Below are 15,588 nucleotides of genomic sequence, written 5' to 3' on the forward strand. Positions count from 1 at the left end.
CATACTTGAACACAGTTCTGAGCTGCTTTGAAATCCTTGTTGGCTAATTCCAATATCTGGGTTGGTAGGATCTCTTTTTACTGTGTGTTTTTCTCTTTTTGACCTTAAGTCATATTTTCCTATTTTACTGCATGCCTCATAATATTTTATAGCATTCGAGGCATTGTTGATAGATTGATTCATTTTGTTATTATGCTCTGGAAATGATAAGCTTTGTTCTAGCAGGCAGGTAATTATTGGCTAGTCACTTTGATTTTATGGAGGCTTGATTTCACATTATGTTAAAGATTCTGTCTTTAGTTTTAGCACAAATACTTAGCCCTAGGCACAGCCTTTACTGCTAATAAACAACCATTCTAGGGATTTGATGCAAAGTCTAAGGTACAAGCTTTCTAACTTGTTGGGATTCAAACTCTTGAGTTCTCTTGCAACAGAGAGCAACAATCTCTGCTCAGCTTTTTCAGCCTCCCAGCTACAGCTTTCCATCAGGTTCACTGGAGTCTTCCCTGCACATGCACAATGCCAGAGTTAGCCAAAGATTTAAGAGGAGATCATGCAGATTAGAAGTCTCCTCCCTCAGTGCCACCTTCATTTCTAGAATTTTCTCCTTCAGTATACAGCTCCTCCAGCAGCAGCCAATTCCAACAACTCAAGTCATTAAGACTTAAACTTTCTCTTCCATTCTAGCCTCCCACTCACCAGACTGACTGGTAAATTCCCTGAGGGAAAAATCATGTAAGTATAGTTCTCTTACTACTTCTGGTCACTCCTTGGTGCCTTTAGACAGTTATTTATTATATTTTCCCAGAGTTTATCATTGGGAGAGTTTGTACATTGCAACCTATTCCACCACTACCCAAATCAGAAGTCCTTCATTTTATAATTCTTCACTGTTTAATTTAACGCTTTAGAAAAAAAATACAGAACTGTTACTTAAATGTCCTTGGGTCTCTCTTATTTTGCATCTGACAGATTGAAAATAGAATGGTTCACATATATTAAAATATCTTTTATCTCAAATGAAGTAACTCAAAATAATCTCCTATTAATTGTTGCTCCCAGAAAAGAGGGAAGTAGTTGATGAACTTTAGTGAATCTATTGAGCAAAGAGGTCAGATAAACTGATTAGGCCATGGAAACAGAGTTGACTGACCTTGAACAATATAGAAGTTAGGGGAACTGACCCTTCCATGCAGTTGAAAACATCTGTGGTTCCATGTCCATGGATTCAACCAACTGCAGATTCAACCGACCAGACTGTGCAGTACTTAGTATGTATTTTGTGGACCTACACAGTTCAAACCTGTGTTGTTCAAGGGTCAACTGAAATCAGAGTTAGACCAACTGAAGCAAGGCCATGGAGCAAGGCTATTTCTATTTTGAACTGACAAAAAGTGTAACACTTCATAGTCATGAAACATAATAAATGGAGTGTGATTTACAACTAGGAAGAAGAATGTGGCTACTTGCATACATAGGGAGGCATATTAACTGTTAAGTGATATGACAAATCTTGACCAATCTATTGTTGTCTTCAAGCTTAAATTTTTAAAAATTTTATTTTGTAGTCAGCAAATTTTCCACTTTTCAGCATGGATGTGAAAGATGCTATTTAAAACCAAACAGCAACTGTTCATGGCTGCCTGAACATTTATAATTCAATAATTATATAACCTCCAAAATACAGCAGAATACGAGGCACATAATTAGGACGTCAGCTAAACAACACAAAGCAATGCAAAAGGATGTCATTCTGTGGCGTGTGCTCAGCTGAGCCCTAAGTAAGTGGGACTGTTGGCTGGTAACATATTCTTCTCATCTCTGTTTATATGTATTAATACCACATGCTGTCAGGACAATGTATCTTGCAGTCAGGACATCAGACTTTTTAAGAGAGAAGAAAGTTCTATCTTGTATAAACTGGTTTCATAAACAGACATTGCCTTTAAATGATTCTGTCTATGGCTATCTAGCTGTAAGTTCTCCAGTTTGGTCTGTTCCACTTATGTTCATCCTGAAAAACTGCCAAATTAGCAGCAACAACTGATGATATCACAGGGTAAAAACTCATTGACACAGGAAACCAAGCACTGTTGGAGTATCTTTCTTCTTGGTCACTCAATTTATACTTATTAGGTAAACCAAAAGACCTATTGGATTTGTTACACAAATACATGTATGTGTATATATGACTGAAATTAACATCTCACAATAGAAGATGCCTGTATTCAGAGTCCACCAATGCTTTGGGCTTCTGAGCTATTTTCTGGTATGGTAAACAGACTTAGCATCTCCATCTCCAGTGGATGCAAGCTGCCTCCAGTGATAATCAAGGAATGCAATGGTCCTCCCAAGTCCACAGTAGACATCTGCTGCAAAGTGCCTGCTGCAATTTTCTGGTCCTCAGCGCCAACCCTGGCTAAGCCAACACAGAGTGTCTCCTCGGTGACTGCTATTAAAAGAAAAACAAAGATGCCACCATTCAATTCAGTAAATGCATTATCCTGAATCCACTCAAACTAACACTAGTACTAAAAATACATTTAAAGAAGTCCCAAATAAGTCGCAAATATATTAAATCTCCTTTAGTCACTCATTATAGACATACTATCTGCTGATTTATCTAAGGCTTTTCTAAATTATTTGCACTGCTGCTGCTGCTGCTAAGTCGCTTCAGTCGTGTCCGACTGTGCAACCCCAGTCGTGTGCAACCCCAGAGACGGCAGCCCACCAGGATCCAGTCCCTGGGATTCTCCAGGCAAGAACACTGGAGTGGGTTGCCATTTCCATTTGCACTACCTAACATTTAAAGTAAAGTAGTACTTCCTAACTTTACCATTTCGGAATTCCAAAGACTTACTTTAGTTTAAAATTTTAGGACTTGATGAATAATTACCTGTATCCATACTCTATCACATAGCATTTGTCTTTAACTAGGTTCTGAGTGGACAGTGTTTATTACATGATTATATTGTAAATAAAATGTTTGAGATATTTTCACATTGACCAAGATATACTGGAAAAAGCAGAAGATTATGAGATAAACACATAGATTTGAGTCTGTGCTTGACCATTCTGCTATATGACAAACCTTCAGTTTCTTCTTTTTTGTGGGAAAACTATCCTTCATAAAGGGTGGTTTAAGGACTAAGATAATAGATATGAAAGTACTTAGTAAACTACACAGCCCTGAAGAAATAATAGACATTATGACATTACTTAAGCTTTTAAGTTCGAAATAACATACATTAGTGAACTTCATTATTCATTCCAGTGTGTCTGCTCTTTAGCAGACCCTCTTGTGATTTTCTTTAGTTGGAAAAGCTGTCCTGATTGACAAATGACCAAAATGGGGCAAATGACTTCTCCAAGGACGAGCAGGAATGTAAGGAACTCTGTACAAAGGTATGGGCATACAGCACCCCTGCAGGTTCTTTGTTTCATGGTTTTAACAAGGCCTACTGAGGCCAATGGTTATTAAAGAATCTTTTTGTGTATCTTTCCCATCAGGAAATATGTGTTCAACGCCAGTCAGCACCTTGTAATAGAATATAATGACAGATTTATTTAAGAACCTCTCAATAAAAATCTATTGACAATGAACATTTTATTATATAGCACATCTATTGTGTCTAGATATTAAGAATGCAAGGGTAAATTCTCTGGTCTTTATCCTGAAAAAACAACTATACCTGGTCTCAGTATACTTTTGCAGGATAGAGCTTAATATAGACTTGGGCTAAAATGGAGGTTCTGTATTTCACCAAAATATTTATACTAACCTATTTACATAAAATCTGATTTATATTTAATTTGAAAAAAAAATCCTTACTTTCTAGAATGATATTAATATTACTAGAAAGAATCCATTTCCATTACTAGAAAGAAATCCATTACTTTTGAGTAGAACTTTCAGCCTATGAGATTTAAGGGAAAGATGAAAAAAATGATAAGAAAAAAATGAATGCAAACACACTGACTCACTTTAGTGGTGTTGGTAATGCATGTGTGTGTTTCAGATGTTACATACTCATCTCAATGCAGCATGAGGGGAATATGAGAGCCCTTTTAAGATTCCTGAGTACCTGGTTCTTCTCCTCGTATTCGCTGATTCTGAACAATCTCCAGAAGTTGCTGGGCTGCTTGGTTGACACTCATATACCGAGGAGGTTCATAGATCTTTCTTCCCCTGTAAGTGTAAAAGTAGATGCCACTGTTCTTAGCCATGAAATTACATAATACATTTTTAATGTAATTATTCCCCCAGGTATAGTCAATTACCACATTCTATGTTCTGTTTGAAGCTGCCACTTGTTACTCACTTTAAGTAAATCATTTACCTTTAGTTTCTTAAGCTTTCTTCATTGTCCTATTTCAAATGCTCTCTCATCTCACTGAAATGTTGGCAGAAATAAGTGCAACAACTTAAAGATAAATGCTTAAATCAAAGTTCAGTTCAGTTCAGTCGCTCAGTCGTGTCCGACTCTTTGCGACCCCATGAATCGCAGCACGCCAGGCCTCCCTGTCCATCACCAACTCCCAGAGTTCACTCAGACTCTCGTCCATCGAGTCAGTGATGCCATCCAGCCATCCCATCTTCTGTCGTCCCCTTCTCCTCCTGCCCCAAATCCCTCCCAGCATCAGAGTCTTTTCCAATGAGTCAACTCTTCGCATGAGGTGGCCAAAGTACTGGAGTTTCAGCTTCAGCATCATTCCCTCCAAAGAAATCCCAGGGCTGATCTCCTTCAGAATGGACTGGTTGGATCTCCTTGCAGTCCAAGGGACTCTCAAGAGTCTTCTCCAACACCACAGTTCAAAAGCATCAATTCTTCAGTGCTCAGCCTTCTTCACAGTCCAACTCTCACATCCATACATGACCACAGGAAAAACCATAGCCTTGACTAGATGGACCTTTGTTGGCAAAGTAATGTCTCTACTTACTCTTATTCAAAGTGGTTCTTTAGGCAAAAATAATTCAAAATAAGTAGAAATTTGTTCTATACTCTAATCAGATTTTATAGGGTTCATTTTTATTACCATGTTTAAACCACATATTCCTCTTTTCATATCTTCCTCTAAGAAAAGTAAACTACAGCAATAAATATCTCAAAGTCTTGGAGGATAAGATATGTTTACTTCCATATGCCTCAAAAGCCTATCAAATGTGCTCAATGGTCAAAATATTGCTTTTGCAGTTTACAAAAAAATTCATATAGATTATTTTGTTGACTCTCAAAACAATTCTGTAACTCAGGTCTAAGAGAAATATAATGCAAGCCACAAATAGAATTTAAAATTTTCAATAGTATCTACAATAACAAAAGTAAAAAAAAGAGACAAAATTAATTTTAATAATGTATTTATTTAGCCCAATATATCCAGAATGTTATATTTCAACATTTATTCCTATACAAATTATTATACATCATTTTTGTACTAAGTCTTTGAAATCTGGAATGTATTCTATATTTTAGTACATCTTAATTCAAATGTTAAATTTTCACTGGAAATACTTGATCCGTATTCAGATCATAAAATTCATGGTTGTAAAAGTAGATTTACATATTGAATTGTTCTAAATATACTTAAATGTTATCTAGTTACTTAGTTGAGTATTAGTTTTAAATTAATTAAAACTAAATTATAAATTCCATTCCTCAGTTACATTAGTCATATGTATTTAAAGCTCTCGTTAGTTATATATGGGTAGCAGCTACTGCATCTATAAGTAAAAAGGGGTTATTTCCCCCAATATACAATTGAAGACAATACGGCTCAGAAATGCAAGTAACTTTCCCAAGAGCACATAACCAGAGTCCAACTCATGACTCAAACCCATGTTTTCTGACTCTCAGTTAACTCATTCCACATATATTTACTGAGTGCCTATTAGGTGCCAACCACTGTTCTCAATACTGAACCCATGAAATTTACTGCTATTTCTATTCTATCATACTGCTTAACATTTCATAAGATTGAAAGTGTTAAATTTTGCACTGTTACTGAAAACTGATTTTCAACAATCTTTAGAACTTATGTCATTTAAGTAGAATTTATAGTCCATGGAATTAAAATAGAATTAAGCATTCTCAGAATATGAACTTACTTGATTAGATTTTCCAAAGACTGCTCCTTTACTTTGATGTCTGTAGGAAGCAAAAACAGATAGTTCTATTTTAATTAAGTACTTTACCCAAAATCCTACATGTAAACTTCAGCTGAAACACCTAAATTTTTGGTAAATATTATTCTCAAGTCTCTAAAATGCTAATTTGAGAGTCTGTGACAATCTTCCCTCACACTTGTATCTGGCCACATTTTTAAGGAAATATAAAGAAGAATGGAAGCTTGTGGTTGTATAAAGATCATTAGTTAGAAAACAAACATGAGGTTGGCCCTGAGACCATCCTGAATGGACTGAATTTCCTCTTGGAAAAGAAGACAGGAAAGAGTTAGACAAATATTGGCATATACACTATCTAACAGCTAATCAAAATCTTTGTGTTCATTTCTATTAGCTGGTAACTGCACAGATCCAACTGGAAAGTTCTTGTTAACATGTTCCTATTCTTACCTATTTTTCAGGCACTAGAATATAAGCTTAAATGCATGTAATGTAAATAAAAGAAAATTCTTACCACGTATTGAAGAGACTTTCGCTTTTCTGTGAATGGTAAGATATGCCAGTAACTTATGAAACATTTTAATACCAAATATTCATAATTTAATGGGGATTTCCCAAGCATGGACTGGTAGCCACAACAGCCAAAACACATATAGCCCTTGCTCTCATAAAGCTTGATGATGCAAACATCACAAAGATTTGGTTCTTTATGCTTTGTAATCACTGATGCTCAGCTAAACAATCTGGTAGAAGGTAAAAGAGCAGAATCACTCTACATCCTCACAGGAACTCAGTACACAACAGCAAGAGCAACAGCTGCTTCCTGTTCTACATGCTAAAAACAAATGGTTCGGCCAAAGTTTGTTACTGCAAAAATAAATAGAGTGTAACCGAGTGGTCTTTTTGATAGACTTTGACAACTTTCTCAAGTGATTATAAACTTTCTCGAGTGATTATAAAAGTTTTTCTTACAAAGAATACTAAGTATTTGCTTGGAAAATGCTCTAGAGATAATCCCTTACATATATTCTAAATGTTCTTAGAACCAGCAATGAATATATTTTTCAGGTTTGAAATTCATTATTTAGGCATTTTCATTGTATGGCACATATAGGAAATATGTATACCTGTTATTGAAATATGGCCTGCAATACAATTAATGATATAAACATCAACTTAGATCTCCTCTACCTAATAGCTGTAATCATTTTTAAAAAGTAAACATTTATTAATGCATTCACCTTGAGCTTCTGAAATGTTATTTGTGATAGTTAAGTTTTTAATATTTCCATTTTTTCACTTTTTAAATGATACATTCTATAGAATTTTATTTTAAAAATGAAGAGGGCTGGGGAGAATTTTTATGGGCAAATGCTTCTTCACTAATGTAAGTGTGTATTAGTAAATAAATTCAAGCCAGACTCATCTTACCTTGTATTTACACAGGCCATATTTATTCCTTTCTACTTTCTAGAATGTAAGCTTCTCTTATTCATTTTAGTACCAGCATCTAGCATAATGTAGAGTACCTAGCAGATACACCATAAATTCTACTGAATAAATTTGTTCATGTGGCTCTACTATGACAGCTAATTTAAACTATCTACCTCTTAAGTAGAGTAAAAGTCCCAACTCCTTCAGAAACCTTTATAGACTTCCTCCCAAAGGCTCTTTGTCCTTTGAGACAGACATACAATTAGTGCTATATTTTGTTAATCTCCAATTACATCATATATATTAGTCTTGCCTTTCCAAGTAAATTTTAAATTCTCTATGGTTTCTTACCATGACATATTCTCACTAATCCTTACAGGGTATGGCCCATAAGAGCAGCCATTCAATAAATACATACTAATTAAAAATAATGAGAACTCCAGGTGATTAAATGATGAGATCTATGGTTTGCGAAGTCAGAATCATGATATCTTATACTTCACACCTTGTTCCTGTTTTTGTTAATGGAGCAAGGAAGATATATTGTTTAACCTTGTTTGTCTTTTCCCAGGAAAGCCAAGAAAAGAGGCAGCAGCTCTTAGAGAAAGTTCAGGAGCCAAAGTTCTGGTTTGTCCTTCCTGCCTCGATACAATAGAACTTAATTGTTCTCTCAACTTTCAGGTACACAGCACATTAGTTCCAACTAGATTTCAAAATCCTGAGAGCAGGACCCAGGTCTAATACTTCCTTGGTATTCCAGAAGAACCTAACTCCACAGTGGGCATAAATACTTAATAAATACTGTGAGCTGAATTTCTAACTGCCCTTTCAAAGCTTCCAAAAGATAATTCCAATTTTCCCCCCTTTCCTCTATTTTTTTTTTCGTGATACATGAAGATGTTATCACAGGTAGCTTGCCTCTTAAGACTACTTTTATCCTCATTCTGTTTTAAAAACTCAGTTCTGTTGTTTAAACACACACACACACACACACACACACACACACACACACTTCATATCTGAGCTCCAATGAATCCCTATTTGTCATCCCTCAGTTGCATATATTTCTACCTCTGCCTTTAATAAAAGCTTTTTTAAATGCCTGTACCTCTTGCATCATTCTCCTTTGACTTTCTACATAGCGCTGGCCTTAATTGGCTCTAAGTTTAAGATAACATGATGGATACCTTTAATGGCATATTCCACATGAATTAACAAGAACCACAAAATAAGTTCTGCCAATAAGAACTACTAAAGAGGGAGACTAGTATCTTTCCACATGGAAAATCCAAACACAAAACTATAAAGCTAATTAGCTAATAATGAATTACTAAATTACACTGATAATTAACTAAAATAAGAAAGCATTATCATACCAGTAAATTGTGGGATTCAGGCATAAGCCAAAAAAAATACCAGAGAAGCATGCATGGCCTGATCTAGATCTAGAACTAATTAGGTGTCACTCTTACTGGAGTAAAAAAGGAATGTTATCTAGCTGGAACTGAATGAACTAGCAAGAATTAAAGATTTTCTGTGACAATGGGTAATAAGATCAAGTCTGAAACTAAAAGTAAATGTTAACCAATTAACTTCTATTACATATCTGTTGGACAGCTACACTGTGCTACACTTCTAGACATTAGAAAGAGAGGAATCAGTAAAACAAAGTCCCTGCTCTTACAAAGTAAAGAAGAAAACCAACGAGTTAATAAAACAATTCAGATGAATGGTAATACAAGAAGTTACACAAGGTAATGGGAAAGAAAATCACTGGGGAATACAGGGTGTACATTACATTAGGCAGAATTTTACTTTAGATCAGGAGTCAGTAAATGTTTCTGTAAAGAACCAGGTAGTAAATATTTTAGGTTCTGAAGGCCACAAGGTCTCTGTCAAAACTACTTATTGCTGCCATTGTAGCATGAAACAGACATAGATAATACATAAATGAAGTAGCGCGGCTGTGTTCCAATTAAACTTTATGAAACAGGTGGTAGCCTATATCTCATCCAGCAGAGGTGGTTTGCTAACCTTTGCTCTACATAATTTCCAAATTCTACCCTATAAGAAATGCTAACCATTAGTAAAACTTTTCTACAGTCTTCTCTTTTAAAGAGACATATTGATTGGGGTTCTGATAATGTACAAATTTATATATTATTGAATAATAGAGAACTTTGTACATGAGACAACCTAAATGTCTTTTTTTTTTTTTACTTTACAATATTGTATTGGTTTTGCCATACATTGACATGAATCTGCCACAGATGTACATGTGTTCCCCATCCTGAACCCCCCTCCCTACCTCCATCCCCATCCCATCCCTCTGGGTCATCCCAGTGCACCAGCCCTGAGCACCCTGTATCATGCATTGAACCTGGACTGGCAATTCGTTTCACATATGATAATATACGTGTTTCAATGCCATTCTCCCAAATCATCCCACCCTCGCCCTCTCCCACAGAGTCCAAAAGACTGTTCTACATATCTGTGTCTCTTTTGCTGTTTCACATATAGGGTTATCATTACCATCTTTCTAAATTCCATATATATGCGTTATTATACTGTATTGCTGTTTTTCTTTCTGGATCACTTCACTCTGTATAATAGGCTCCAGTTTCATCCACCTCATTAGAATTGATTCAAATGTATTCTTTTTAATGACTGAGTAATACTCCAATGTGTATATGTACCACAGCTTTCTTATCCATTCGTCTGCTGATGGACATCTAGGTTGCTTCCATGTCCTGGCTATTATAAACAGTGCTGTGATGAACATTGGGGTACATGTGTCTCTTTCAATTATGGTTTCCTTGGTGTGTATGCCCAGCAGTGAGATTGATGGGTCATATGGCAGTTCTATTTCCAGTTTTTCCACACTGTTCTCGATAGTGGCTGTACTAGTTTGCATTCCCACCAACAGTGTAAGAGGGTTGGTTCCCTTTTCTCCACACCCTCTCCAGCATTTATTGCTTGTAGACTTTTGGATAGCAGCCATTCTGACTGGCGTGAAATGGTACCTCATTGTGGTTTTGATTTGCATTTCTCTGATAATGAGTGATGTTGAGCACCTTTTCATGTGTTTGTGTCATCTGTATGTCTTCTTTGGGGAAATGTCTGTTTAGTTCTTTGGCCCATCTTTTGATTGGGTCATTTATTTTTCTGGAATTGAGCTGCAGGAGTTGCTTGTATATTTTTGAGATTACTTCTTTGTCAGCTGCTTCATTTGCAATTATTTTCTCCCATTCTGAAGGTTGTCTTTTCACCTTGCTTATAGTTTCCTTTGTTGTGCAGAAGCTTTTAAGTTTAATTAGGTCCTATTTGTTTATTTTTGCTTTTATTTCCAATATTCTGGGAGGTGGGTCATAGAGGATCCTGCTGTGATGTATGTCCGAGAGTGTTTTGCCTATGTTCTCCTCTAGGAGTTTTATAGTTTCTGGTCTTACGTTTAGATCTTTAATCCATTTTGAGTTTATTTTTGTGTATGGTGATAGAAAGTGTTCTAGTTTCATTCTTTTACAAGTGGTTGACCAGTTTTCCCAGCACCACTTGTTAGAGATTGTCTTTTTTCCATTATATATTCTTGCCTCCTTTGTCAAAGATAAGGTGTCCATGGGTGGGTGGATTTATCTCTGGGCTTTCTATTTTGTTCCATTGATCTATATTTCTGTCTTTGTGCCAGTACCATACTGTCTTGATGACTGTGGCTTTGCAGTAGAGCCTGAAGTCAGGCAGGTTGATTCCTCCAGTTCCATTCTTCTTTCTCAAGACTGCTTTGGCTATTTGAGGCTTTTTGTATTTCTATACAAATTGTGAAATTATTTGTTCTAGCTCCGTGAAAAATACCATTGGTAGCTTGATAGGGATTGCACTGAATCTATAGATTGCTTTGGGAAGTATACTCATTTTCACTATATTGATTCTTCCAATCCATGAACATGGTATATTTCTCCACCTATTAGTGTCCTCTTTGATTTCTTTCACCAGTGTTTTATAGTTTTCTATACATAGGTCTTTAGTTTCTTTAGGTAGATATATTCCTAAGTATTTTATTCTTTTCATTGCAGTGGTGAATGGAATTGTTTCCTTAATTTCTCTATTTTCTCATTATTAGTGTATAGGAATGCAAGGGATTTCTGTGTGTTGATTTTATATCCTGCAACTTTACTATATTCATTGATTAGCTCTAGTAATTTTCTGGTGGAGTCTTTAGGGTTTTCTATGTAGAGGATCATGTCATCTGCAAACAGTGAGAGTTTTACTTCTTCTTTTCCAATCTGGATTCCTTTTATTTCTTTTTCTGCTCTGATTGCTGTGGCCAAAACTTCCAAAACTATGTTGAACAGTAGTGGTGAGAGGGGGCACCCTTGTTTTGTTCCTGACTTTAGGGATGCTTTCAATTTTTCACCATTGAGGATAATGTTTGCTGAGGGTTTGTCATAAATAGCTTTTATTATGTTGAGGTATGTTCCTTCTATGTCTGCTTTCTGGAGGGTTTTTATCATAAATGGATGTTGAATTTTGTCAAAGGCTTTCTCTGCATCTATTGAGATAATCATATGGTTTTTATTTGTCAATTTACTAATGTGGTGTATTACATTGATTTGCCGATATTGAAGAATCCTTGCATCCCTGGGATAAAGCCCACTTGGTCATGATGTATGATCTTTTTAATATGCTGTTAGAGTCTGTTTGCTAGAATTTTGTTAAGGATTTTTGCATCTATGTTCATCAGTGATACTGGCCTGAAGTTTTCTTTTTTTGTGGCATCTTTGTCAGGTTTTGGTATTAGGGTGATGGTGGCCTCATAGAATGAGTTTGGAAGTTTACCTTCCTCTGCAATTTTCTGGAAGAGTTTGAGTAGGATAGGTGTTAGCTCTTCTCTAAATTTTTGGTAGAATTCAGCTGTGAAGCCATCTGGTCCTGGGCTTTTGTTTGCAGGAAGATTTCAGATTACACTTTCAATTTCTGTGCTTGTGATGGGTCTATTAAGATTTTCTGTTTCTTCCTGGTTCAGTTTTGGAAAGTTGTACTTTTCTAAGAATTCGTCCACTTCTTCCACGTTGTTCAGTTTATTGGCATATAGTTGCTGACAGTAGTCTCTTACGATCCTTTGTATCTCTGTGTTGTTTGTTGTGATCTCTCCGTTTTCTTTTCTAATTTTATTGATTTGATTTTCCTCCCTTTGTTTCTTGATGAATCTAGCTAATGGTTTGTCAATTTTATTTATCTTCTCAAAGAACCAATTTTTGGCTTTGCTGATTTTTGCTATGGTCTCTTTTGTTTCTTTTGCATTTATTTCTGCCCTAATTTTTTAAGATTTCTTTCCTTCTACTAACCCTGGTGTTCTTCATTTCTTCCTTTTCTACTTGTTTTAGGTGTAGAGTTAGGTTATTTATTTGATTTTTTTTCTTGTTTCTTGAGGTATGCCTGTATTGCTATGAACCTTCCCCTTAGCACTGCTTTTACAGTGTCCCACAGGTTTTGAGTTGTTGTGTTTTCATTTTCATTCATTTCTATGCATATTTTGATTCCTTTTTTGATATATTCTGTGATTCATTGGTTATTCAGCAGCGTGTTGTTCAGCCTCCATATGTTGGAATTTTTAAGTTTTTCTCCTGTAATTGAGATCTAATCATACTCTATTGTGATCAGAAAAGATGCTTGGAATGATTTCAATTTTTTTGAATTTACCAAGGCTAGATTTATGGCCCAGGATGTGATCTATCCTGGAGAAGGTTGTGTGTGCGCTTGAGAAAAAGGTGAAATTCATTGTTTTGGGGTGAAATGTCCTATAGATATCAATTAGGTCTAACTGGTCTATCGTATGATTTAAATTTTGTGTTTCCTTGTTAATTTTCTGTTTAGTTGATCTATCCATAGGTGTGAGTGGGGTATTAAAGTCTCCCACTATTATTGTGTTATTGTTAATTTCCCCTTACATACTTGTTCAGTTCAGTTCAGTCGCTCAGTTGTGTCCAATTCTTTGCGACCCCATGAATCGCAGCATGCCAGGCCTCCCTGTCCGTCACCAACTCCTGAAGTTCACTCAGACTCATGTCCATCGAGTCAGTGATGCCACCCAGCCATCTCATCCTCTGTCGTCCCCTTCTCCTCCTGCCCCCAATCCCTCCCAGCATCAGAGACTTTTCCAATAAGTCAACTCTTCGCATGAGGTGGCCAAAGTACTGGAGTTTCAGCTTTAGCATCATTCCCTCCAAAGAAATCCCAGGGCTGATCTCCTTCAGAATGGACTGGTTGGATCTCCTTGCAGTCTAAGGGACTCTCAAGAGTCTTCTCCAACACCACAGTTCAAAAGCATCAATTCTTCAGTGCTCAGCTTTCTTCACAGTCCAACATGACCACAGGAAAAACCATAGCCTTGACTAGACGGACCTTTGTTGGCAAAGTAATGTCTCTGCTTTTCAATATGCTATCTAGGTTGGTCATAACTTTTCTTCCAAGGAGTAAGCGTCTTTTAATTTCATGGCTGCAATCACCATCTTGCAGTGATTTTGGAGCCCAAAAAAATAAAGTCTGACACTGTTTCCACTGTTTCCCCATCTATTTCCCATGAAGTGATGGGACCGGATGGCATGATCTTTGTTTTCTGAATGTTGAGCTTTAAGCCAACTTTTTCACTCTCCTGTTTCACTTTAATCAAGAGGCTTTTTAGTTCCTCTTCACTTTCTGCCATAAGGGTGGTGTCATCTGCATATCTGAGGTTATTGATATTTCTCGCGGCAATCTTGATTCCAGCTTGTGCTTCCCCAGCCCAGCGTTTCTCATGATGTACTCTGTGTATAAGTTAAATAAGCAGGGGGTCAATATACAGCCTTGACGTACCCCTTTTCCTATTTGGAACCAGTCTGTTGTTCCATGTCCAGTTCTAACTGTTGCTTCATACTTGTTAGCATTTCTCTTACATATTGCGGTGTTCCTACGTTGGGTGCATATATAATTGTTATCTCTTCTTCTTGGATTGATCCTTTGATCATTATGTAGTGTCCTTTTTTGTCTCTTTTCACAGCCTTTGTTTTAAATTCTATGTCATCTGATATGAGTATTGCTACTCCTGCTTTCTTTTGGTCTCTATTTGCATGGAATATCTTTTTCCAGCCCTTCACTTTTAGTCTGTACGTGTACCTTGTTTTGAGGTGGGTCTCCTGTAGAGAACATATATAGGGGTCTTGTTTTTGTATCCATTCAGCCAGTCTTTGTCTTTTGGTTGGGGCATTCAACCATTTACATTTAAGGTAATTATTGATAAGGATGATCCCATTGCCATTTACTTTATTGTTTTGGGTTTGAGTTTATACATCCTTTCTGTGTTTCCTGTCTAGAGAAGATCCTTTAGCATCTGTTGGAGAGCTGGTTTGGTGGTGCTGAATTCTCTCAGCTTTTGCTTGTCTGTAAAGCTTTTGATTTCTCCTTCATATTTGAATGAGATCCTTGCTGGGTATAGTAATCTGGGCTGCAGGTTATTTTCTTTCATCACTTTAAGTATGTCCTGTCATTCCCTCCTGGCCTGAAGAGTTCCTATTGAAAGATCAGCTGTTATCCTTATAGGAATCCCCTTGTGTGTTATTTGTTGTTTTTCCCTTGCTGCTTTTAATCTTTGTTCTTTGTGTTTTTGATCTTTGCTAATTTGATTAATATGTGTCCTGGGGTGTTTCACCTTGGGTTTATCCTGTTAGGGACTTTCTGGGTTTCTTGGACTTGGGTGCTTACTTCCTTCCCCATTTTAGGGAAGTTTTCAACTATTATCTCCTCAAGTATTTTCTCATGGTCTTTCTTTTTGTCTTCTTCTGGGACGCCTATGATTCGCATGTTGGGCGTTTAATATTGTCCCAGAGATCTCTGAGGTCCTCATTTCTTTAATTCATTTTTCTTTTTTCCTCTCTGTTTCATTTATTTCTACCATTCTATCTTCTACCTCACTTATCCTATCTTCTGCCTCTGTTATTCTACTGTTGGTTCCCTCCAGAGTGTTTTTGATCTCATTTATTGCATTATTCATTATATAT

At 36.4% G+C, this 15,588-nt stretch overlaps 1 protein-coding gene across 5 annotated transcripts in view; it reads right to left on the minus strand.

The window, feature by feature from the left end:
- Positions 1 to 1,540: 1,540 nt before the first annotated feature.
- Positions 1,541 to 15,588, minus strand: part of DPH5 (diphthamide biosynthesis 5) — a 39,660-nt gene continuing 25,612 nt past the window's right edge. For 4 of the 5 annotated variants that reach the window (XM_086391490.1, XM_086391487.1, XM_086391491.1 and 1 more), the window contains 3 exons: positions 6,107 to 6,146; positions 4,086 to 4,189; positions 1,541 to 2,452 (listed from right to left, as the gene is read on the minus strand). In XM_086391490.1, coding sequence (XP_086247616.1) covers positions 2,229 to 2,452; positions 4,086 to 4,189; positions 6,107 to 6,146 — 368 coding nt within the window. In that variant the 3' untranslated portion in view covers positions 1,541 to 2,228. Of the gene's footprint in view, positions 2,453 to 4,085; positions 4,190 to 6,106; positions 6,147 to 6,638; positions 6,873 to 15,588 lie in introns of those variants that run through there. The other variant, XM_086391492.1, reaches the window with a different exon arrangement.

Source organism: Bos grunniens, chromosome 3, assembly GCF_055505025.1.
Source record: "Bos grunniens cultivar Pamir isolate PY7600 chromosome 3, Bosgru_T2T1.0, whole genome shotgun sequence".
Lineage (NCBI taxonomy): Eukaryota > Metazoa > Chordata > Mammalia > Artiodactyla > Bovidae > Bos > Bos grunniens.